The 25,660-nt window shown below is 42.9% G+C and overlaps 1 protein-coding gene across 8 annotated transcripts in view; it reads right to left on the reverse strand.

The window, feature by feature from the left end:
• Positions 1-25,660, reverse strand: part of LOC310678249 (uncharacterized protein) — a 220,409-nt gene that overhangs the window by 105,926 nt on the left and 88,823 nt on the right. For 7 of the 8 annotated variants that reach the window (XR_014511714.1, XM_083441846.1, XM_083441845.1 and 4 more), the window contains exon 5: positions 7,958-8,080. The exons of the other annotated variant lie outside the window; for it this stretch is intronic. Coding sequence is in view for 6 of the 7 variants with exons in the window: in XM_083441846.1 (XP_083297972.1) it covers positions 7,958-8,080 (123 nt within the window). In the remaining variant the exon portion in view is untranslated. The remainder of the gene's footprint in view (positions 1-7,957; positions 8,081-25,660) is intronic. 8 annotated transcript variants of the gene reach the window in all.

Genomic DNA, 25,660 nt, shown 5'->3' on the forward strand with positions numbered 1-25,660 from the left:
AAATGACAGAGTCCTCCCCCGTGGTGTAAATTAGCTACGTGAAGAAATTTGTCCTATGGGTACAACCCAACACACACCAATTTAAGGCTTCCTTCCGTTTTGAAGAAGCTGTAAATAGGATAGGGGTATAAATATAATTTGTACATTTTTCGCCATAAGGTGCCACTTGCAGTCATTCCATAATGGAGATGCATGCATGTAAAACTAGTTGATTAAAAAGGAATGGTGAAAGAAGAAGACTGTCACCTGTGACAGATTTTTGGAAAAAACTGGGGGGCGGGAGGAAGGAAACAACAAGCTTGCAGAACCTGTGCGGCTTCACAACACGCAAAAATGTTGTTCTCTTTTATCTGGAGCAGTTCTCTCTCAAGGGTACTGTAAGAAGTCATGACACGGTAGAGAAAACCCATCATGTGGATCGAGAAAGAAAGAAATGTGAGTGAGTGTCTGGGTCTCCCACAGGCTACTGTGATAACAAGATGCTTGATTATGATGGGCTTTGGGCCTGATCCTGCAGCGCTCTTCTTATATTCTGATGAGCCTCTCAGTACACAAATGTGATTTGTTGTTGTTTAGTCGTGTCCGACTCTTCGTGTCCCTATGTGATAAAAGCTTTCATTTCACAGGGGACAAGAGTGGTGTTCTCTAGTAGACATAAAGTTTAGCCTAGAAAATGGAAACCTGAGACGAAGCTCCAAGTCAGGGGTAGGCAACCTAAGGCCCGGGGGCCAGATCCGGCCCAATCGCCAGCATGTTTTTACATGAGTAGAATGTGTGCTTTTATTTAAAATGCATCTCTGGGTTATTTGTGGGGCATAGGAATTTGTTCATTTTTTTTTTTCAAAATATAGTCCGGCCCACCATATGGACTGAGGGATGGTGGACCGGCCCCCTGCTGAAAAAGGTTGCTGACCCCTGCTCCAAGTGAACCTTGGCCAATGACAAGGTGAGAAATTCAACCTAACACTATGGCAGTTGTTCCATCAGTGCAAGCTTTGCCGCCCATCTCCTCTTCCCTGAACTGTTCTGGGGTTTCTCACAACCCCCTGGCCCAATTTTGGAGGTGGAGCATGCAGAGGGAGAAGAAGCGGGGAAAGCCCTGTTGTGCTAGTGGAAGTCCTTGAATGGTCTTCTGCTAGTGGGGCATTAGTGGAATCCCACCCAAGAACTGCAAAACACACTACTGTATTCACGAAAAAAAAAGCAAAGGGGAAAAAAAGCTATGTGGGTGATAAATAAGACTTGCTTCCCCTGAAATGAGCAAAAAATCCTTCCCGATAAACTACTAATGCTTCCATTCAAACTCATGGTGACTCCATGTGGCTGGATTTACCACAACATTAAATGAGGCAGGAGTAGAAATGCTATGCTGTTTATGATTTCTGGTGAAATCTTATTCTCATATCTCTGAAATGGAACAGATCTTTATTGTTAGCAGACACAAGAAGTCACAAGGAACTTGCAGAGTGATCCCTCCCATGCCATTGTTCCCAACTTCTGTTAGCCACAATAGCTGATGGAGAACCTGGACATGATGTTTCTCTTGCACCTTGGTCAGTTTGCTAATAGACATGGAGAGATCTATCCTTCATTGATTTGTGTAGCCTTCTTTGAACCCAGTTGCTTTAGGGGCCTTCTCATTAACCCATTGCAATGAATGAAATCTAGCCAAGGGTTTCATTTCTCTCCCTTTGCCTGTACAGAGGTATTGAACATGCTGGGTATGGCTGATGGGAGTTGTAGTGCAACAACATCTAGAGGCAACCATGTTCCTGCTCTATCTGTACACCTATATCATTTTGAAAGTGACCTATTATAATAAGAGAAGTCTCCAAATCTAAGGGTGGCACTGTGGGTTAAACCACAGAGCCTAGGACTTGCCGATCAGAAGGTCAGCGGTTTGAATCCCCGCGACGGGGTGAGCTCCTGTTGCTCTGTCCCAGCTCCTGCCAACCTAGCAGTTCGAAAGCACGTCAAAGTGCAAGTAGATAAATAGGTACCGCTCCGGCGGGAAGGTAAACGGCGTTTCTGTGTGCTGCTCTGGTTCACCAGAAGCGGCTTAGTCATGCTGGCCACATGACTGTACGCTGGCTCCCTCGGCCAATAAAGCGAGATGAGCGCCACAACCCCAGAGTCGGTCACGACTGGACCTAATGGTCAGGGGTCTCTTTACCTTTACCTTTACCTGCCCAGTAAAGCCTATGATAATAGATCTGAGCCAAAAAGTGAGGCTTTATGCTCACTTTAATTAACATAAGCCTTTGTTTGGTAGAAAACCTGAATCCAATTTTACAAAGTTTGTCATATATATGTTTTTACATTCTGTGTGACTAAGAAGTGAGATATGGGAGATAAAACTGTCATAACACAGCAGATGCAGAATTACACTTTGAAAAGCTAATCAATCCACTCCCCTCCGGCGTTTTTATTTAGCTGCGCGCTACTTCACTAAACAGGAATTTACTTCACATCTGGAATTTACTTCCAGCTGTGAGGACTGCCCATTCCAGTGCAGTGAGATAATCTAAAAGTTGTCTGCTATAATTAAACTAGATTACAGAAAAGGTTCTCAAACTGTCATAGCAGGCTTCCCCAAGTTGATGGAAGTGTCAAAACCTCAACAAATGTAAGAGTAAGGGCTGATGTTAAAAAAACCGAAGGACCACGGGGAAGCTGCCAAAAAGCACTTACAATCCTATACATTGATAGTATATAGCAGCTTTAAGGATGATAGGATAGCACCAGTATTTAGACAGAGAGCAGCTGTGTGAAAGACCCTTGTAAATAAAGTTATAGGGCTAAGGAATGGAAATAAAAATTAGTAATGTCCCTGATTAGAATGGGGTTGGGAATCAGCTCAAGGGCCACATTTCTTTGTGAACAACTTTCAGAGGACCTCATGCCAGTGGTAGGTGAGGCCAGAGGCAAAAATCATCACAGCCAGAGGGAAAACTGGGTAGAGCAACATATGTTACTCTCACTTTTGTACCACATGTGGCATTTGCAGGATAAGGTTTTTCTAGACACCCTGCCTTCCAAGTCTCCACTCAAGCAAGCAAGAGGCATTGCTTCAGGTCAAGGATACATCCCTGGCAGGAAATATCACTCAAGGAAGGCACAGAGCAAGGCCTGTGAGGAGTGTGGCCTACAGAGAGGCCTGAGGGAGTGAGGGAGAGAGAGATCTCTCTCTGAAACACTGCATGTGCTCCCCTGACCTCAGTTTCCTCACCCCTAGATAAAAAAGATAGCTTCTGTACTCCTGTACTGGCTTAGCACTATTTCTTCTTTGGCGATCACTCATCTTTGGCGATCACTGAGTAAGATTGTCTTCCATGAACACGATTTTAACAGTGAATCTGTAAGTGGCTGTGGATCCACAAATCCTTCCACAGTGGGAACATAGGTTTCCAGGCAGGAGTTGAATCATGGTGAGGGTTTGCCAAGTGTGCCTTCCTCTTAGCATGTTTCTCCCTTGCGTCCTGAGTTAGAGCATCTTCAAAGTCCACAACACCTTTGGTAAAGGCTGTTCTCAAATTGGAGCAATCACAGGCCAGTGTTTCCCAATTGTCGGTGTTTATACTACTTTTTTTTTTTTTTAGATTTGCCTTTGAACCTGTTTTGTTGACATTATGCTTGCCATTTTTAAGTTCGGAATAGAGTAGTTGCTTTGGAAGACGATAATCAGGCATCCACACAACATGACCAGTTCAACGTAGTCGATGTTGAAGAATCATTGCTTCGACACTGGTGATCTTTGCTTCTTCCAGTACACTGGCATTAGTTTGCCTGTCTTCCCAAGTGATGTGTAAAAAATTTCAGAGACACCATTGATGGGATCTTTCGAGGAGTTGGAGATGGCTTTTATAAGTGGTCCATGTTTAGCACTGTTTATATACTGACCAGCTGCAGCTCTCCAGGATCTTAGGCAGTGAACTCTCCAAGCCCTACCTGGAGATGCGAGAGACTGAAAGTGGGACCTCCTGCATGCAAAGTAAATGTTCTACTGAGTTATGTCCTGTCTTGTCTGGGGAATGGGCAAATATTGGAACATACTGTTGAAGGTCCCCTTTGTTAACCAACGGTTCCCACAATCCTCTGGCACCATTAGCTCATGCTTTGCTAGTGCTCAATATGAAGGGATTGTACATTTTTGCGGGAATCTGACCCTCATCTCTAGATGATCCAAATCCTGCTCCTCTGCTTGAACCCTCAAAAGCAGCGAACTGCCATCCTAGGCTGATACTAACTGCCACTGATCTCTCTTCTCGACATATCCTTGGTGTAACAATAAGTAGTGCCATGACAGATAAATCTTTGCATTCAGAGAAATAATGGGTTTCTGGAAGACTTATGGATTGACTCAGTTTAGTGAGCTAGAAAGCCTTAAGTGTTTATTAGTATAATGATGGATAGGAATCACAGTGGCACTCATGCATTGTAACAGCATCAAGCCAACATCGACCGCACTAACAGCATGTAAAGTTAACAAGACTTCTAGCTGACTTTCCCTATTTCTGGATGTGTGAATTATCTAAGCCAATCAAAAGAAAACCACACGAGAACTGAATGGAAAACCTCAATTAAAAAGAAGGCTTGCAAGAGCAGCTGGTAGCTTTCTGGGGAAGTTAACTCATCAGCTTTTCTGAGTGGGATGGAGAAGTGTGGGGTACATTTAATTGCAACAAATATTTATAGTGGAGTACACCCAACGTGTTAAAATACTGGGAGGCAAAAGAGGATTTTTGAGTGGAATCCTAACTCAAGACGAAGCTTGATGTTTTGTGCAACTAAAGGGAAATTGCTGTATGGAAAACATCCGTGATAACCATTTTTAAAAATGTGTTTCGCAAACAGGAGTGCTCTTATCCAGGAAACCAGAAGCTATGCATCAGGGACAGGTCACATGGTACCCTCCAGAAGTTGCTGGACCCCAGCTCACATCAGTCCCAGACAGCATGAGCCAAGGGACAAGGAAGATGAGAGATGCAGTCCAACACTGGGAGGGCACCCTGTTGGCTACCATTTCTATGACAAACAACTTCATTAAGGGGAAAGAAGCCTCTTGACAATGGAGGCCAGGCAAGCAAGCAAACAGTTTAAAAATCACCCATTCAGTAAACTTATGCAGGAGACAATGCAGATCAAAGCAAACCGAGACACATGCACCATCTCTTAAGGCCCCCATGAATGGCCTGATACCACACCGGTGGAATTAAAGGATACTTTATTCTTCACTGACCAAGAATATGCTGCCAGAGTTGCAAATGGCATATTGTGGAACAGTGTATAAGCTTACTCATCCTAACTATGCTTGAATAAAAATCAGGCCTGTCATTTTTAGGAGAGGGATGTGGAATCTGTGGACCTCCAGATGTTGTTGGTCTCTAGCTCCCATCATCCCTGACCACTGGCCTTGCTGGCAGAGGCTGAGGGGAGCTGGGAGTACAACCCACCTTGTTTCTAGATTATAGAATGATAGAGTTGACCACGAGGGTCATCTAGCCCAACCCTCTGCAGCGCAGGAATCTTTTGCCCAACGTGGGGTTTGAACCCACAATCCTGCATTTAAGAGTCTCGTGCTCTACCAATTGAACTATCCCAGCTTCTATAATGTTTTGTACTGTTTTTAGAATGATGGTGGTGGTGGTGGATTTGCCGCCATGGGCTCCATTGGGAGGAATTATAGAATAATAGAATCTTAGAGTTGCAATGCAGGAATCTCAGCTAAAGCATCCATGACAGGGTGGGATATAAATTGGATGGATGCATGGACAAATAAATAAGGAAAACATCTGGAGGGCCCCAGGTTCACCATCCATGTCATAAGAGCACAGCCTTTATGGGCCAAATTTTTGCTCAAGTTTCAAAATTCAAAATCAGAGAAACTTACAGAATGACCGTATCTCCTTCCCATATTGGATCAGGTCACTCATGCTTTGTCCAGCAACTGGCAAATACTTTTGCCATCTAGGGCCAGATCCACTCTTTTCTTTCTTGAAGCCAGAAATATGGGTGGGTGTTGTTTAGTCGTTTAGCCGTGTCCGACTCTTCCTGACCCTATGGACCAGAGCACGCCAGGCACTCACTCCTGCCTTCCACTGCCTCCCGCAGTTTGGTCAGACTCATGTTTGTAGCTTCGAGAACACTGTCCAACCATCTTGTCCTCTGTCGTCCCCTTCTCCTTGTGCCCTCAATCTTTCCCAACATCAGGGTCTTTTCCAGGGAGTCTTCTCTTCTCATGAGGTGGCCAAAGTATTGGAGCCTCAGTTTCAGGATCTGTCCTTCCAGTGAGCACTCAGGGCTGATTTCCTTAAGAATGGAGAGGTTTGATCTTCTTGCAGTCCATGGGACTCTCAAGAGTCTCCTCCAGCACCATAATTCAAAAGCATCAATTCTTTGGCGATCAGGTGGGTAGCAGAGATTAATTGGCCAACAGAACCTCACGTGAAAGTGAGATGCAAGTCACAAGGGTGATCACTCTCGGAACTCGATGTAGTATCATTATAAAATTTGATCACTAATACAGCAGCCTCAACCATATCTGGAGATGTTAAAATTGTGAACACTCTATGTATATATGCCCTGAAACAAGACATTTCACACCTCTAAACTATATTGATATAAAAGATTGCTAGGGTGATTCACAGGCATGTTAGAGCAAAGGTCCTTTATATGGTTGACATTAAAAGGAATATCTACATTTGGAAAAGATATGAGTTGCCAAAGGCTAACTCAGAGAGCATCTGCTAAGAACAGTAATGCCTCAGGATCCTTACCTTCTACTATGTCAATTGCAGACTCTAATTCAGCCCAAATTCAGTGTCTGAATAAAAGAGTAGCTGCAGGCAAAATAAAGATTGCAAACGAGAACCAGTTCATTTCAGATATAGCAGGCTATTTGATTGAGAAAGATTTGCTAGCTTCTGAAAACACACACAAAACCTAATCAGGTCAACCCTCCCCATAACAGCCTCGTCTGAAAATCTTATCATCATCATCAAGGAGAAGAAAGAGAAATGAAGCTGGGTTGTAGATAAAACTGGATTGAAAAACTTTCACAGGGCCAAGCAAGTCCTGAGAAGGTGGAGGCAGTTTCAGAGACTTTCAGGATTTCTTAAATTTGGGAGAGGAGATTTACCCACTTTAAAAAAGGAGTGGCTGAGGGTTATAGTCCACTGTGGTTTAAATTGGCACAAGAAAGGTAACAGAGATGGTGCCTGGCTAAGTATTTCATGGGAAGGAATTCAACAACACTGAAGACCTCCTGATACAATGGTATCACCTCACCTGAAGTATGCAGCGTGTATGTTATTTCTAAAATATCAGATTTATGATTATGGTGATGATGATCTGTTCTCTGTAGGGAAGAGGAACCTGTGGCCCGCCCAGTGATGTTGGACTACAATTGCCATTATCTCTTACCATCAGCCATGCTGGGTATGGATGATGGGAGTTGTAGTCCAGCAACATCTGGAGGGCAACATGTTCCCCATCCCTGTTCTGTGTGTTCTGATCAACAAACCCTAATTTTTGCTTGGAGAAATCTTTACGCAATCTGTGCTGTTATATCTTGCCTCATGCTATTGATTTGATCTTCTCAGTCAAGCTACTGTAGAGGCACTGATAACAGAAACTCCAGAATGCGATAATCATTGTCATTATATTTTATTTGAGAAGTGTCTACAATTGACTAGGCACTGTTCAATGTGTATAAGACAAATCCCTGCCAGCAGGCTTCCAGAGTCAAAATGGAACATGGAAGAACCCATTCAAATTATACTCAGATTTTTCTTTTTGAATAGATATCCTTTACAACTGCAGCTTCATAATCAAGACATAAGCATTCTCAAAACAACAGTTTGCACGAATATCTTTCATTTGATTTCCAGACAACTAACACTATTTTTCCACTTCAGTAAACTGCTGATTAAACAAGAGACAGTGAATGGATTGTTACCTTCACAAGATGTGCGGTCTTCTCTCAGTTTCTGGCCAGCTGGACATTTGCAGTAGTAGCTGCCAATCATATTGCAACATTGGCCCTGACATCCTCCATTGGCAATGGCACATTCATTGACATCTGCGGTGAGAAGCATTTTTATGAAGGTGAACACAGAAAACAGCATGTACAACATTTACGGTTCGGGTTAGCTATGTTTATTTTGCCTTGCACCAGAAGTGTTATCAAAGCAGCTAGCAAATCCAAACGAGGTCTCCCCCACTGCTTTTATCCTCAGAACAACCCTGTGAGGTAGGTTAGGCTGATTGACTCAAGGTAACCCAGCAAGCTGAGGGGATTTGAACCCAGGTTTGCTCTGCCCTAGCCCAGCACTCTAAACCTCCATAATCACACAGACTCTCACTTCCTCCATCTCATGCAGACCCGCACAACTTGTCACCAACCAAAACAAATCATAAATCACTAATTAAGCAGGGTGACCATCAGCAGCTGAATCACCTTCCTGTTTTGGCGTGTCTGCCTGGAGTTATCATGAATGGGTAGGCATGTTAAGTACCTGCCAGGCCGTCATTTACAGCTGGTGGGGTGCATCTGAGTGGGTGGGTCATGCAGACCTTTCTTACTGTTGTGCCTCCAGGTAAGGTAACGGTAAAGGGACCCCTGACCATTAGGTCCAGTCGTGACCACTCTGGGGTTGCGGTGCTCATCTTGCTTTATTAGCCGAGGGAGCCAGCGTACAGCTTCCAAGTCATGTGGCCAGCATGACTAAGCCACTTCTGGCGAACCAGAGCGGCGTACGGAAACGCCATTTACCTTCCCGCTGGAGCAGTACCTATTTATCTACTTGCACTTTGACATGCTTTCGAACTGCTAGGTTGGCAGGAGCAGGGACCGAGAAACGGGAGCTCACCCCATCACGGGGATTCAAACCGCCGACCTTCTGATCAGCAAGTCCTACTTTCTGCGGTTTAACCCACAGCGCCACCGGCGTCCCTGTGCCTCCAGGTACAGGATCATATTCTAACACAGAGGAGCAGCTGTTGACTGGTTGTGCCATCCCAACATTCAGATTGGACTGATGAAAAAGTGCCCCTGGCCCCTCTTTGCAGGCTGCAGTGTAATGTTTTGTGGCTCTGTTCTGCAGTTAAAGGCCAGGGTTCCGACTTACAGCTGCTGAAAGCCTCTCTCACCAGAATCCATTCTGCATATCCATTGTCGCTCAAGGTTGCAACCAATCTCTCCTCTTGAAAAATGCCTTGACATGTAACAAGTTTACCAAGCTGGATCTTAACAAATATTCAATGTTGCTCAGACATTCAAGCCATTTCTACTGACACCGCAGACGTTTCAGAAAATAAACGGGTTGACTTGTGTGTCTAAGAGCAACGCCCAGAAATAAATTTTCCAGCTGCGGCATTCAAGGCAGAAAGTTTTCAAAACTACTCGATGGTAAAGATCAGAACCCTGCAGCTTTGAAAACCAAAGCAAAAGTGTTTAACTTAACGATTTCTCATTCCAATGTCTACAATATTTTGTACAGATAAAGGAACAATATTGACAGAGACGCTCACCGGCTGCAGCCTTTCAAACGGGAATTGATCCGGGACCTGACTCTAATGACCTTCTTACACAATTATCAAGCACCCCTGGGTCTTACCTAGACTATAGTTCAGTAGCCGGCTGCAGCCCAGGGTGGATTAATTTAAATACAGGTAGTTTAAATCAATGGCTTAAATCATGATTTAAATCATTAATGGATCAATCCTAAGCACGGGAAGCCAACGTAGAATATACCGTCTTAAATTAAGGTGGTGTAAAGAGTGTTGAGGGACGCAGGTGGCGCTGTGGGTAAAACCTCAGTGCCTAGGACTTGCTGATCGCAAGGTCGGCGGTTCGAATCCCCGCGGCGGGGTGCATTTGCTCCATAAGACGCACACACATTTCCCCTTACTCTTTAGGAGGGAAAAAGCGAGTCTTCTAGAGCAGAAAATACGGTAGTTGGTGGGGCGCAGCTGGCAGGTGTGCAGGGAAAGGGAAGGCTGCTGGCAAAGCCGCACAGCTCCCCCACTCGCTAGGATGCCCCGAGAGGCCGACGCCCTGGCTCAAAGACCAATGGGAAAGACTCTCCCGTCCTGTGGTTTCCGGCAACTGCTATTCGGAAGCATTTCTGCTTCCAACTGTGGAGGTAGAGCATAGCCATCACGGCTAGAAGACATCAACAGCTCTCTCCTCCACAAATTGGTCTAATCTTCTGTTAAAGCCGTCTAGATTAGTGGCCACCCCTGCCTGCTATGGGAGCAAGTTCCACAGTTTAACTGCATGGCGTGAAGAAGTGGCTTTCTTTCATATGTCCTAAATCTTTCAAAATTCATCTTCATTGGATGTCCACGAGTTCTAGTGTTATGGGAGAGTGAGAAAAACTATCCTCTATCCACTTTCTGAGGGACGTGGATGGCGCTGTGGGTTAAACCACAGAGCCTAGGAGTTGCCGTTCAGAACGTCGGCGGTTTGAATCCCGCAACGGGGTGAGCTCCTGTTGCTCGGTCCCTGCTCCTGCCAACCCAGCAGTTCAAAAGCACATCAAAGTGCAAGTAGATAAATAGGTACCACTCTGGCGGGAAGGTAAATGGCGTTTCCGTGTGCTGCTCTGGTTCGCCAGAAGCAGCTTTGTCATGCTGGCCACATGACACGGAAGCTGTACGCTGGGTCCCTCGGCCAATAAAGCGAGATGAGCACTGCAACCCCAGAGTCGGCCACGACTGGACCTAATGGTCAGGGGTCCCTTTACCTTTACCTATCCACTTTCTACATGCCAAGTATAATTTTACAAGCTTCTATCTGTCGCTTCTTACTTGCCTTTCCTTTAAACTAAAAAGTTACAAATGCTGAAACCCTTTTTCATTGAGCGAAGTAAATTACATTTAGTGCCATTCTAACACACGCCCCCAAATAAGAGCAGAGCTTTAATAGACCCTTTTGGAAGAAAAGGTGATTTAGAGCATACACACACACGGAATGGGGGCAAGGAGAAAGCTTGCAGAAATTATCATATGATCACAGACAATCTTGCCACCCTGGAATTTCTTTTTAATTTTGCTAGATGTTAAGTTGGTCTCTGTTTCAGCGACCACACTCATGGGGCTAACGTGTTCTGTGAACCATAATAAGCTGACTTTGGTGAATGTCATAGCTCACTGGACCTGTAATAAACTATTGGGGTGGAATAAGCTCTGCTAAAGTGTTCACATTCTCAGTGGTATAGCCCATAAACAAAACCCACAATAATTTCAGGTAGTGGCTATCAACTACCCTACTGGTGTTCCAATAACCAGCGACAAATCTGGCACAAGGCTAGAGCCCAAAATTATTATGAATGATTTACTTCAGTAAATAAGCCAGTCATATGATAATTAAACATTCTGAGTTACTCGTGGAAGCTGAGGACAATTGCAAACCTTGGCAGGGTAGACAACAGTTCCAAAAGCCGGCAAATGCTTACTAGGATAAGGACCTGAAGGTTTATTTATTTATTTGCATATTTTTACACCCTGCAACATCAATGTAATCAAGGCAGCTAATGAAGTGTTAAGATACGGTAAAGGTACAACAAAAAATGGAACGTCATAAAATAAGATAGATTAATACAGTGGAATGAAACAATGACAGTCTGTTCAGGTAAGAGATCAAAAACTGCTCCAAGTTAAAACCATTAAGACTGGCAGTTATTAAAAGCCTGGGGAAACAGAGCAGCTTTTGCCTGCCACCCAAATGGTAGTAATGAGGGCATCAGGCAGGTTTCCCTGGAAATACTTTCCCTGGAAAGTCCAAGGGCAAGGCGCCACTGCTAAAATGGCTCCATCTCAATTTCCTGAACTTCATGCATCGAGAGCACTCAGAAGGCCCCAGATAATGATCTCAGTGGAATGAAAGACGGATGCAGAAAAATGTTGTTGAACTGAGACAACTGAGACATCCCCCACAAGACAAAGCAACCCGCATGGAAGCTGCTTCTTACATATGTGTACTCTGATTCCAAAGACATGTAAAAACCTGCCTTGGGAAGCACAGCCCATTTTGATCAAATATTCAGACCTCTGGAGTTGCTTCTCAAATCTTCCTGCCTGAACGATGCTACTCACATTACAGCCTTGTGTCTTGGCAACAGGCATTGCTCACCGTGATGTGAGAAATGGTTTCCAAATAGCACATTGTTTTCCTCGTGTTTCTTTTTTTCTACAGAAATAGAGACATGCTGGTTCTGACACTTAAATTTGAGACACTTAAATTGGCTTATATATTTCCCGCATCTGTGGAGTGGTGTCACTCTGAAGCGCATTGTGCATTTTCAAAGGTTAACAATTCCCCATCACAATATGCAGAAGAGAACATGACCTAGGAGAAGCCCCAACGTATGGTAGAAATTAATTATTATTGATAATACAAAACTTTACACTGTGTACATATTGAAAGCTACCCAGAATTTAGGTTATGAGGAGGAATACAAAAGCCATAAATAAAAATAAGAAAAACCTATTTTTGCAAAAAAAAAGAAAGTATATACTATGCACCAATATATTTCAAATTAAATAGATACTATGACCCAGTTCAGATGAAATGCTGAATCATGGTTTCATGTTATGAGGATGAGCCTCTGAGTTGAAACTCTTTTCCTCCTATGTGTGAGAGGAGGGAAAATGAAAGCTTCCACTTTTGGTTTTGAATAACCCTCAGTTTCCTGCTATATCTGAACTTGGGAAACTATAGTTTAACTAAGGTTAGTCTGAATGAACCAGAATTAAAATATGGTTTCAGATCTTGGTTTGTTAACCAAGCACAGTTAAAACAAACCACAGTTTCATGAATTTGGACATAAACTGAAGCTACGGTTTACTAAAAACTAAAAATTATTATTATTATTATTATTAGTAGTATGGGAGCTCCTGTGTGCAGAGGGGGTGTCATGTCCTGACAAAACAGACTTCACAGGCAAGTTACGAAGGTACAAATCTAGCAAACAGTTGGTGGAGAAGGAAAAGACAGACAGGGAACTGGAAGTTTTTTGTCAAGGTCTCAATGCTTGGAGACAAGAGATGTTGGCAGCTGGTCTTTCAGGACCCTGGACAGAGGACAGTGAGCAGACAACTTGGTTTGATGAGAGGTTCTTCTCAATTGAGCCTTTTATGCTTCCTCTCAGGCTCCACCCACTTTGCTGAGATGTGAGGAGCCTCAAATGGGCAGTCAATGAAGCCCAGCTGTCCATTGTCTTTCCATGAGCTCATGCCTGGCACACCACATCAGTTCTGTGAAGTGCAAAGCCATTAGAGGCAAGTGTGTTGGTTGCATGATGGACCTAGGGTTGGGAACTCTGGTCTGAGCTAGTCCCTCAACCTCTGTGTCTTGGACAACTGCTGGACTGTTCCTGAGAGAAGGAGGAAAAGGAAAATGGAAAAATGCGTGCCTGAGAATAATTCCAGTAATATGTCAGGCACTGGAATCAGGATTAGGTCAGCAATAACAACAACAACACCAGGGTCAGTGAATTAAACTCTTTATTCAAAGAAACCAAAACAGTGCAGACCTAGTGATCAACTCTTCCCAGTAGGTCTTGCCTCAAAGAGGCAGTTGCGAGGACTGAAGGCCCCTGTCTTCCTACTGCTCTCTAAGGCTCTTCCGCCAGTTTCTTCCCCAGAAGCCTAAGACTTCATCATCTTGTCTCTCTTTATTCCTCCCTCTTCATTTTTCTGTGTTCTGGGAGACCAGGGGAAAGGGAGCTGGTCACAGCAGGAGGGGAAGATTCCCTGGCTTCTTCAGCAGCCTGTCTCCTGGCCTCCTGCTCTCTTGCCTCTGATTCTGGCCTGCTCTCAACCTCTTTCTGTTCCTGTCCCAGCCTCTTTCTGTTCACTAAACCCTGTTACCTCTTCAGCTTCCGACACCGCCTCCTCCCAGTGTGTGCTCAAAAAAAAAAAGTTTTTATTTGCACCTGTGCCATAAGCACAAAAACTTGAAATGTGTCTTTTGCTGGTTTATGAAATACAGTAAAGTTTCCGAATTGCATCTCATCATTGCAGCTGGTAAGTGCTCAGGTTCCTTTGGAGTAGTTTTACAGAACAAAATCACCTGTCAAATCCTGCCCATGTATTGCTTGACACAGAGCCTGCAATTTTTTCTTTCCAAATTATCGCCACAGTTTTATTGCCCCATAAATCTACAGACACCTCACCAACATGCTATTATTATAAGCAGAGGGGGGGAAGCAGTTGTAATTTTGTTGGTATGTTTAAAAAGACTGTGCTTCTTAAAAAAATCCTGAGTGCAATCCACTTCCCAGTGAAATCAAGGCCAAACTCCAATAAATTTCAAGGATTGCAAGCACAAACCTTTACACATTTACATTTACACCCTGCAAGGTAGCCCAAATAGACTCTTGAGGCAGCTTATAGCAGCAAAAACCAAACAATCATACGGATCAATAAGATCTTAATAATTAAGACTGCAATGCAATAAAACCTTAAAACCCAACAAAAGAGCTGAAACAAGACTGGGGGAAAAAATCATTAAAATAGCATACGTTTAACCTCCTGAGTGCCTTCTGAATTTTTATTTTTTTTAATTAGCCAATCTTCAGAAGCTGAAGGTCAAATTAGCCTAGTGGGACAGTAAGGTAAAGGTAAAGGGACCCCTGACCATTAGGTCCAGTTGTGGCCGACTCTGGGGTTGCAGAGCTCATCTCGCTTTATTGGCTGAGGGAGCCGGCGTACAGCTTCCGGGTCATGTGGCCAGCATGACTAAGCCTCTTCTGGCGAACCAGAGCAGCGCACGGAAACGTTGTGGGGATTCAAACCGCCGACTTCTGATCGGCAAGTCCTAGGCTCAGTGGTTTAGACCACAGCGCCACCCACGGCCCTGGGACAGTGTGACTACTGAAAAAGCCTTGATACTATCAACCTTAATATTATCGCAGGCAAGGAAGAATGTTAGAATAAGGCATTTTTAAAATAGATCTCAGCATATGCTGAGATTTCTCAATGGTGCTGCCACGTTTAGTGGAATTCCTTCCCCAGAGAGGCCCAACTGGTACCAACCTTAATTTCCTTTTGGCACCAGTATTTTAGTTTTTCTTTTCTTTTCTAGCCTATTATAAATGGTGTCACATTCCATATCCTTCAACATTTCTCTGCTGAAAATAAGGATGTCCTAAGGGAAAGCATGACAATCCAGGATCAAATCAGAAACCAGGACAAGCTTCTATAAATCTGGGGTTGTCCCTAGAAAATAGGGGCACTTAGAAGGTTTGACACTTAGAAGCTTTTAAGTTCGACTAATCAGCAACAGCCATCTCCATCTTCTCTACACTTGAGTTTCAGGGTTTTTTAATCATCCCAACTCGTACATCAACAATGCTGCTCAACTAGCTGAGGAGAAAAAATGTCCTTACTGTTGAATGTTGCAAGGTGGTGGAGGAGGCAGGAAGAGGCTCAGTAAGCCCTGTGGAAGTGCATGGCTACCTGGCTAATAGTTCCTGTTGATGTTAACAGCCACATGCACGCTCTGTGTAACTAGAGCCTTCCCTTTCTGCACTGCCACCTTCAGCACCCAAAGCACTAGCAAGCGATTCCTACCATTGTAAAGGCTGCCACTATCCTTCACTTCCAGCAGAGAACAACTCATCACTCCTTCCCTTTGCACTGTTGAAAAGGAGAAAAAGCTGAGCGTCGTGCTACATTTTTTTATACTTCACCCCAAACCTCCAAAGGATCACACACAGAGGTTTCGCGAAGATGTCAGAAAGCATGAGGGCAAAAATAGAATCTTGTGGAATCCCACCAGACAAGTTCCACAGGGCAGAGCTGCAGGCTACAACACTTCAGAGCATTGACAGAAACTCAGGAATATAAGCTAGGCACCCAACGACACCTTGACTCTAGGTTGCAGTCACCTCAAAAGAAGGTTTATTCACTGGGGGTTGGACTAAATGACCCTCGAGATCCCTTCCAATGCTACAATTCTATGATTTTATGATCTCAGGCACTTGACTGTACCTTGCTCTTACAGCAATTCGCTTGTCCCAATGCAAGAAGGAGAAACACATACAGGGGAATTGGAAATGGTATCAACTATGGAGTAAAACAGAGGTTTTTAAACTGTGGTCGCCAAACTGGTGCCCAAAAATATCCACGTAGTCGCAATTGGACCTGCTCCAGTAGCAAAATGCATCTGGCTCCTGGCTAATTTCAAACATGGCTTCAGAGTGAAGTAGCCCAGATGGATACCATGGTTAATAGTATCAAATGCTGCTCAGAGTCCAAGAGAATCATCAGAGTCACAGGGCCTTAGGTTTCTGGCCATTCACTAAGGGGAATCTGGACAGCTTTGGCTCCAAAACTGTGTCTGACGCCAAGTCGATAAGGGTTCCGATAAGCATTTTTCACCCAGCAGTCCCATTGACATAAGCAAGGTGATTTGCAGCACAGCTAATCTTCTGCTTCTAGCCTGATTTAGTCAAATCAAACAAAAAGAAAACAAACTTAATTGGAAATTATATCTATCAGCATATTAAACAGCATCTAGTGATAGCGCAGGCTTTGTCCTCACAAAATCAATGACAAAGTTCACATTGATCTTTCTGCATCATCATAGCACACTAAATGCATTTAGAAAGAATAATATAGCAGTGCCACCAACATCAGAGTATTACGTGCTGGGTTCTGCTATCCTGATTCTCCCTCTTCCCCCAGCCCATTGCCATGGCATTATTTAATATAATACTAGTTCCAGGTTTTGGAAAACTCATTTCTGAATTTTTTTGGCTCCCTTACAGTTGAATGACACTCTGTTGGTTCATATTCATTTATTTGTATACAGACATCAGACCATCTCTGGTTGACTTACAGCAGTATATAATATAAAGCATTAAAAAATACTTTAAAATATTGGATCTCAGTGAAAATGGAAAAGGAGTCCAAGACCAGATCCGCACTCATCCAATAGCTTTGCAGATCTCATTCATTCTGAATGAAAAAGATAAATGAGAATAATGTTCATTAAGAATATATGCCTCTACTGCGGAATACATGGACACAACCTGTTTTCTAAAACCCTCATCTACAAAAATCATTTTTTTTCTAAGGATAGGGAAAATCAGAGCTGAGTACCATCATTGTGTGAGCCTTTTCTGTATTAAGTAGGACTTTCTCAGCATGCAATTACTCTTCTCAGTTGGATGCATACTTCTTTTATATTATTAATGAAATTATAAAACAGCTGAAATATTTCTAACAAAAATGACATGGTATAATGTTCCAAGGAAACAGGTTCTTGGAGAGAGCCACTGGGTACATTTTGCTTCACATTTATAGTCAAATGGGCAAGTCTGGAATTTTGAGAAAGCGATGCAATGACTAGTCAAAATGGCTGCCATGGAAGCACGGCAGAACACAAAATGGCTGCCACATCTGAAAAAGCTGGGGAAGAAGCAGGACCACAAAATGGTCCAAGAATGTCACCATTAATGCCACTCCAATTAAAGCAGGAAAATGCCATGCAAATCACAGAGAAAAGCTATTTGTGCATCTCCTCTGTTCAGAATAGAAAGAATGGAAAGAATCCTTGCCTCCAACAAAATGCCAATGAAACACCATCCTAAGGTCCCAGGTGGGTTAAAGCAATTTATGATACAAATTTATAATACAAATTTAAAACCAGTTTTTTAAACCTTGAATTACCAAAAAATAAAAATACAACCACCAAGTATTATTTGCCTGAAAACTGGTATTTTGGCTGTAGCCTGATGGAACCCTTAGCCCTACAGAAAGAGATTGCATAGTGTATCTTAAGTATGAGGGAAACCTGGAGCTTGCTGCTTGAATTTCCTGATTAAGTGACAGATGGCAAGAAGAGGAGGAGAAACAGCTAGGGCTAGATTATAAGATTTGGCCATCTGCCACCTTCCCCCACCACTCCCAGCAAGACTCCTTAACATTCCTGCCCCGATAATCATTTTACAAACAAACAAACAAACACACACACACAAAAAACACTACTTTCTGTCCTGTTAAAGGTCACGTTGCTTTACTAAATCTAGGAAATAACGTTACTATCATTACAATGAATACTGCACACTTATGAAGTCCAATTAAACCAAATAGAACTTCCTTCTGAGCAGACATGCTCAGGATTGCACCACATGTAGGAAATATCCATACCTTTTTACCTGATAGCTATTCAAATTAGAGGACTGTCCCCTTGCAAAGTAAGGACACTAGCTGAGGGCCCTGGTTCTGTCATGAGCAACAAGGACTCACAGGGCTAGAGGCGGTTGATGTGGTTGAAGAGATTTCAAATGAGGAACAATAGGTGAACCAAGGAAGACTGGTTGGCTCTTGGAGGAGATCAGTGGCTCAGACTGAGAAGCTGACTTGAATGTGAGGGTTTTATCAGGCCTGGTGGGTTCCTATGCTTGGTCACGTGGCAGTGTTCAAAGTGGTGGAGTCAGCTGACTGAATTCAAGTGAGAGCTGATGCTTAGAGGATGTCCTGAATCCACAGAGTCTAATATGTTTGGTTTGCAGGGGAACAAAAGCACAACAGCTTAGACCTGGATTTTGGAGACTCGGGTTTGAGACAAAGCCCCCTTCAACAGGCATCCTAAAATCAGGTGTGATGGGCTGGGTTTAAGGATTCCAAAGCAGTCCTTATGAGCATCGCTTTATTTCCATCCCTTCACTTTCACTAATATGGGTAAAAAAAGGGAGGGTACACTTCATTACGGGGCGTGGGTGGCGCTGTGGGTTAAACCACAGAGCCTAGGACTTGCTGATCAGAAGGTCGGCGGTTTGAATCCCGCAACGGGGTGACCTCCTGTTGCTCAGTCCCTGCTCCTGCCAACCTAGCAGACCAAAAGCACGTCATGTGCAAGTAGATAAATAGGGACCACTCCGGTGGGAAGGTAAACGGCGTTTCCATGCACTGCTCAGGTTTGCCAGAAGCAGCTTAGTCATGCTAGCCACATGACCCGGAAGCTGTACGCCGGCTCCCTTGGCCTATAGAGCGAGATGAGCGCGCAACCCCAGAGTCAGTCACGACTGGACCTAATAGTCAGGGTTCCCTTTACCCTTTACATTTCATTACAAATCTCTTCCATGGTTTGACATTAGTTAGGAATGAGCATACTGTCTATTTATTTATATTGATCGGGTACTGCAACAGAAAACAGCAGCGCAACCACAGCTCTTGCCTTCATGCTAGAAAGCGAGGGAAATATGCCACAACGCAATCCTTAGGATGGAGTTGTAAATCATGCTAGCATTTTGGGGGTAGGGTGGATCATGCAAATCATCTAACCATTTTGGAAATGAATTATGTGCCCTAATTAGTTTATTTAATGCGAAGTTTCAGAAGCAGAGGTAGAATGTCATAGCTATTAGGAGTGCATTTTATCCAAAGTGTGTGTGTGTGTGTTTTAAGCAGTAGCTCTTTCCCTTCAAGGACAAAACAACACATAGATGAGGATCTAATTATCTTCCCTATTTAAAACTTAAGAGACAGACTCGAGGGGAAGCTATTATTCCCTGATATTTCAATAGCCTAATTAGGTTAGGGAAGCTTCCTCGTCAATCTGTGGCCAAAGGGGCACGACTGAAATCAAGCACGTTTTAGCAAAATGCTCCTGTTTGGGCGCACACATGAAGGACAGATGGTACAAATTTGGGAGGGGGGAGAAAAGTAATTTGTCATTTTCAAGGTATCCAAAAGGGATAAGTTCCCTTTTGAAGAAAACCTGCCAGCTGCATTTTTGCGCAACCAGCCACAAAGGAGGATTTTTCTTACCCCAATGACTTCTGGGTACATTCCTAGCCTTTGATATTGTATTTTTAAACACTTTTTTAAAAAAGCTATGAAATGGAGCAGCAGTATGCAATCCACAAGTTAGATACTTAGCAGAATGTGGTGAAGGACTTAGACAATTTTTGGGCTACTTCTTTGGGTAGAAAACTCATTTAGGGCCCTCCTAGCCAGAGGTCACAGTCTTGCCACCATCCTCTGATTCAAAGCGTGAGTCCCCTGCATTACTTCTGTCTCCACAGCCTTGCAGAAGGCAAATGTATATACCTGAAGGAGCGTCTCCACCCCCATCATTCTGCCCAGACACTGAGGTCCAGCTCTGAGGGCCTTCTGATGGTTCCCTCACTGCAAGAAGTGAAGTTACAGGGAACAATGCAGTGGGCCTTCTTGGTAGTGGCGCCCACCTGTGGAACGCCCTCCCATCAGATGTCAAGGAAATAAACAACTATCTGACTTTTAGAAGACATCTGAAGACAGCCCTGTTTAGGGACATTTTTAATGCTTGATGTTTTATTGTATTTTTAATATTTTGTTGGAAGCTGCCCAGAGTGGCTGGGGAAACCCAGCCAGATGGGTGGGGTATAAATGAATTATTATTATTATTATTATTATTATTATTAATGCTGCAATATAAGGTGAGGGGCTTTTAGCCAGCCAACCAGCTAGCTTCTCCAGGGAGGCAAACCCTATCAGACTCCAATCTAGCGAGGCTTCAGTTGGCTCCACCTCTCTGCAGAGACAACATCTCTGGTAGCTACCTTATGAGGGCACCTGGAGCTATCCAAGGTTCTGTATGCTTGCCGCTTGACTTGGATTTGTGACTGGGCGATATCTGCTTCTCCTGCAAGCCTCCAGCTGGCTAGGACTAGGTTTGGGGAGGTAGAGTTGTCAAGCACTCAGGTAGAGTTGTCAAGCACCTCCTTCCCCCATCGAAAGCTCCTGTGACTTCAACAGGATGAGTTTACCACGGGGTGGGGGGAATCACCTGTTCACTGCCCCAAACAATGTATGTGCAAAAAGACACAGGAGCTGCACTGTGTGTGTTGAAATAAGATTCAGCCTTGTCTTTGCCAATAAAATATTTTCTCTTCCAATAAAGGTTGTGCCGTACTGCTCCGGATAGACTAGTATGCTTTTAAGCGAATATTCCTTGATGCAGCTTTCGGCAGCCTTTTATAATTTCTGGAAACTGAAATTATTACTCAATGCAAAATAGGTGTACAATCTTAAAGTCTATCTGCTCACTATAAAAATCATAGAAAGATCTACTGAAACATCTATCCAATCAAAGCAAAAGGTGAAACAGAGTCACAGCGATGCAGTATAGATACTGGGCTAATTTTTTCTTATTACAACAAATACTGTTCAGCGCACTATAACATATACCGCATGTGTTCTGGTTCTGCACAAGTGTAGGAAAGCAGCTCAATAGTTTTCAAGTTACATCGATAATAGTATGCAATCTCATGTCTTCATGCTTGTCAGATGTCAAAGGTGATCACAAGCAGAAATGAAAGGCTGCTTAATTTCCAAGTCTGGCTCAGCTGATAAAAATGATTTGCACTGGGGCCAAGAGAAGCCAAGAGTAATACCAAAGCTTTCTCAGCCTGGTGTGGATTTGACTCCGCGAGCCGACTGTGCCTCAGCCAGCTACTGCTCATGTACAGCCATAGCAAATTCATTTACCCCCGTTGACAAACGGAATTTTGCATCTCTCCATTTGCATTTTCCACCAAAGCGAAGTGCCATTTCTCTTTGATGCTCCATCCTGCGATGACAAGAGCAAAGCTTTAGTCATGTGGAATATTTATTTTTAGCCCTTAGACACAGGAGCCTCACCAATACATAGCATCTGTATAAGCACAGTGGAACAATAATATTGTATGCTTTCCTGTCCGTCTTAATGACTGTCACCTAAGTTTGCTACGTGCAAACAAAAGGGGGAATAATTTGAAAGATGAATTGAAACACTTATGGGCAGTGATGGTTAGATGTCCATCTACTATTTTGTACAGGGGAAATAAAGAAATATGAACTAAAAGCTATAGTATCTCAGCAGACAGAATTTGTACTAGCATGTTTATGACAGAGATGTTGGGAGAATAGTTAAAGACCAGGTAAGATTTTGGCTAATCTCTTAAAGCAAAAGAAAGAGAGGGCAATGATTCCAATTATTAGAGGTGAAACAGGTGAAATTTACAAAACTTCAATGGATATTAATGGTCAATTAAAAAAATTCTATTCAGAATTATATAGCAAAGTAGAAATGTATCAGATGAGGATATAGATGCCTTTCTTTAAAAAATAACACCTTACCACATTTAGAAGATACAAAAAAACCCACAACTTTTATTAGCTCCACTATCCAAGGTAGAGATTAAGTAAATAGTTTTTAAAATGGCAAATGGTAAATTGTAAAACACCAGGATTGGATGGATTTCCGGTAGAGCATAAAACATTTATAGATCTTTCAGTGCCATTTGCCACCTATGAGTAGATTGCTTATAAATGTAGGCTTTGCATGGACAAGTATAATAAAATTTGGAACTCATTTATTCAAAATAGTGTATTATAAATAACTATATATCTATTTGTTTAATATCTATATTAAATAAGTATCTATAGAATTGTCTGATAACTGTCATACTTATATACTATGACCTAAAATATAATTTAAGTAGTTTGCTACATGCAACAATACAGCAAGTGGTTTTATATAACTGAGTTTTTTTATAACTGAGCTTTTTTATAACTTCATTTTAAGTCACAGTGAAGTCCTAGTAATGATGTTGGGTGTGATATCTGACCACGTAACATCTGATGACAAAACCTTCATATTTCGGAATGAAATGTTTCAGATATTTTTCCAGCAGAAGGTTCCAGATTCACTGCTGGGATTCTGCAGGTAGCATCATAAGCAACCCCACAGATTTGGTGGGAGGGGGGAAAGGGAGGAAATAATGAAGATGATTTGTTTTGATAATTTGTTATGTTGAAATTGTTAATAAAATTTTTATTTTTAAAAAACAAGAGTGTCACCTGCAAAATCTACCAGTGCTGCAAATGTTGTAGTCAGCAAACTCCCTGGATGCCCCACACAAGTTACAATAACAGCCACAAACCTTCGTACTCAGGGAAGCACAGGTCAGCATTTCCAACAAATAACTTGACAAACCCAGTGGCAGAATTCTCAGTGAAATGAATACAAAAGCATGAAGAAATCTCTAGCTACATAGGTTTTAAGCTGTAATGGCTAACAAGGCTCTGCTTGAAGAAGAATACATAAATAGTCTGATTCAGCCACAGTGAGGCTGTACCATTGATTTCGATGTGAAATTTAAGCACATGCTTAAGTGCTAATTTACCATGAAAGGGGTACGATCTAGCCAAAGTTAAGCAATTCCACTACACTGCTTTGAATGTGAATAAATGGAGCAAAAATGGGTAAATGTCTCCTTCCTGAGAATAAACTAGCCCTCCCTCAGGCATTCAGATACCCCAGAAAAGAAAAGATATGGGGAGGGGGGCAACTGGGGCAATGGGCTAGCTTTGCTCCCCCTTGCAGTTTTCAGCATTTTCTACAAGCTGGAGGGCAAATCTGTGAAGCAGTGAGCCTCTGAACTTATTTTAGAACCCTGATTTTCAGGGTTCTAAAACGTACAGCCTGCACAAGTACAGGATTCATCCCCACTTCAGACAGGTACCACACTGTGGGTGGAGGCAGAGTCAGCATGCTTGTGCTCACAGCACTCTCGCCTTGGTTTGTTCTTTATCCAGAATCAGGACACCTGAAGAGGGCCACTGTCTTCAACCTTCAGTGCTCAACTTGAACCATCTAGTGGAATCTCACTGCCTCTTCTAAAATATCACACCTTCAAGTTACCAGTGTGGGCAGCATGTGAAGTATTTTCCTTCTTTATCTGTTTTCATGCCTCTCTGCTTTGACATTCAGGTATCCCTTGCGTATCCATAGATGGGCCACATCAACTCATTTGTTCATTGACTCATGGTAGTATTAGCAAGCCAACGTGCAGATGGGATGTCACACTATACCATGGTTTAGCCCAATATGCAGAACCAGGAATGATCTGTAATGAGCCTTGGGTTTACAAGCCTTCCCTTCTTCTCTTCACCACATATCCCAGAGGAGGAACTCACAAATTCTTACTTTTGATTAGTTTGCTGTGTTATCTAGATCTGGAACTGTACTCTTAACTGTGGTTAGTTTAAGCAAGCCAGCTTCAGAAACTGTTGTTTGATTGCGGGTTCTTTTAAACCAATAATGGTTAACGTTAACCACAGTTGGTTGCTCTAGACAACACAACAAACTGTGGCTAGTAAGAAGCACAGGTCAAAGCTTCCAATCTCCTCTCTCAGCCACAAAGAAGGGGAGGGGGAATGCAGAAGCCTGAGACTTGCTGCACCTCACTCTAGCATGTGCAAATGGCTCTAAACCATAGTATAATGTGACATGCGAACATGTGATGGTATGTTCCATCCTGACATTCCTGAGGAAGTCTCAGATTGGGGGATATGTAATCGCAACCCAGAACATATATGCACTTGCAAGATGCAATCTATTTACCAAGGCAAACAGCTAAACACAAAAATTGATGGATGTATATATTAAAATACTTAAACCTACCTTACAAACATGGTGTTCAAGCAGTGAGTTAGTTCATATGGAAAGCAACACAAAAACATGTTTTTCAGCCTTTTTCTTCAGTTCTCTCTCTCTCTATATATATTCAGTTATTATCTTTTCTGGCTCACAGTGTCCCTTCTATTACCTGTAAACTCTTGATTAAGTTTCAAAGTAGATGCTCACACAAAAGGAGATACCTCCCCCTCTCACATACAATTATAAAACATAGAAAAATAGAACTTTTACTAAAGTCATTATTGCAGCAAGTGAATATTATTTCCCATTTGTCAAAGACTTTGGGGAGGTCAAGAGATAATTGGAATGACAGATGAATAGAGGAGGCTCTCAGCAAGTGAACTATACTGCAATGAATCAATGTCATTTAGAGAGGGCTTCTGGAAATTATACTGCATTTGAAGTTCAAGATCTGTCCCATTTGCATTCCCCCCCCCCCTTTTTTTAAAATCCTAAAAATATATACATAATTTACTGTATGAAATGCTGGAATCTCGTTTTCCTCTTTGCTACTCTAATAGCACAACGTTAGTTGTGCTTACTTGGAAGCCCCAGTTTCTTCAGTGGGGCTTAATGCCAATGAATATAATTTCAAAATGTAAACCTGGCTTAATTCAGCATCTTCAGCTCAAAGACGTACAAGAGGCTGCATGTTTCCTTCTCCTGCTAAAATGCTTAGCACACCCTGTTTAACATTTCACACCCAGTAATCCAGAAGAAGATGTATGGAAGTGAGAGTTGGACCATAAAGAAGGCTGATCGCTGAAGAATTGATGCTTTTGAATTATGGTGCTGGAGGAGACTCTTGAGAGTCCCATGGACTGCAAGAAGATCAAACCTATCCATTCTTAAAGAAATCAGCCCTGAGTGCTCACTGGAAGGACAGATCCTGAAGCTGAGACTCCAATACTTTGGCCACCTCATGAGAAGAGAAGACACCCTGGAAAAGACCCTGGTGTTGGAAAATATTGAGGGCACAAGGAGAAGGGGAAGACAGAGGACGAGATTGTTGGATAGTGTTCTCGAAGCTACCAGCATGAGTTTGACCAAACTGCGGGAGGCAGTGGAAGACAGAAGTGCCTGGTGTGCTCTGGTCCATGGGGTCGCGAAGAGTCGGACACGACTAAATAACAACAACAATCCAGAAGGAATGAAGAGGTACAGCTTCCCCCTTTTTCTTCCGGAGGCCAAAGGGGACCA

The sequence above is a fragment of the Podarcis tiliguerta genome, assembly GCF_965153285.1.
Source record: "Podarcis tiliguerta genome assembly, chromosome: 5".
Lineage (NCBI taxonomy): Eukaryota > Metazoa > Chordata > Lepidosauria > Squamata > Lacertidae > Podarcis > Podarcis tiliguerta.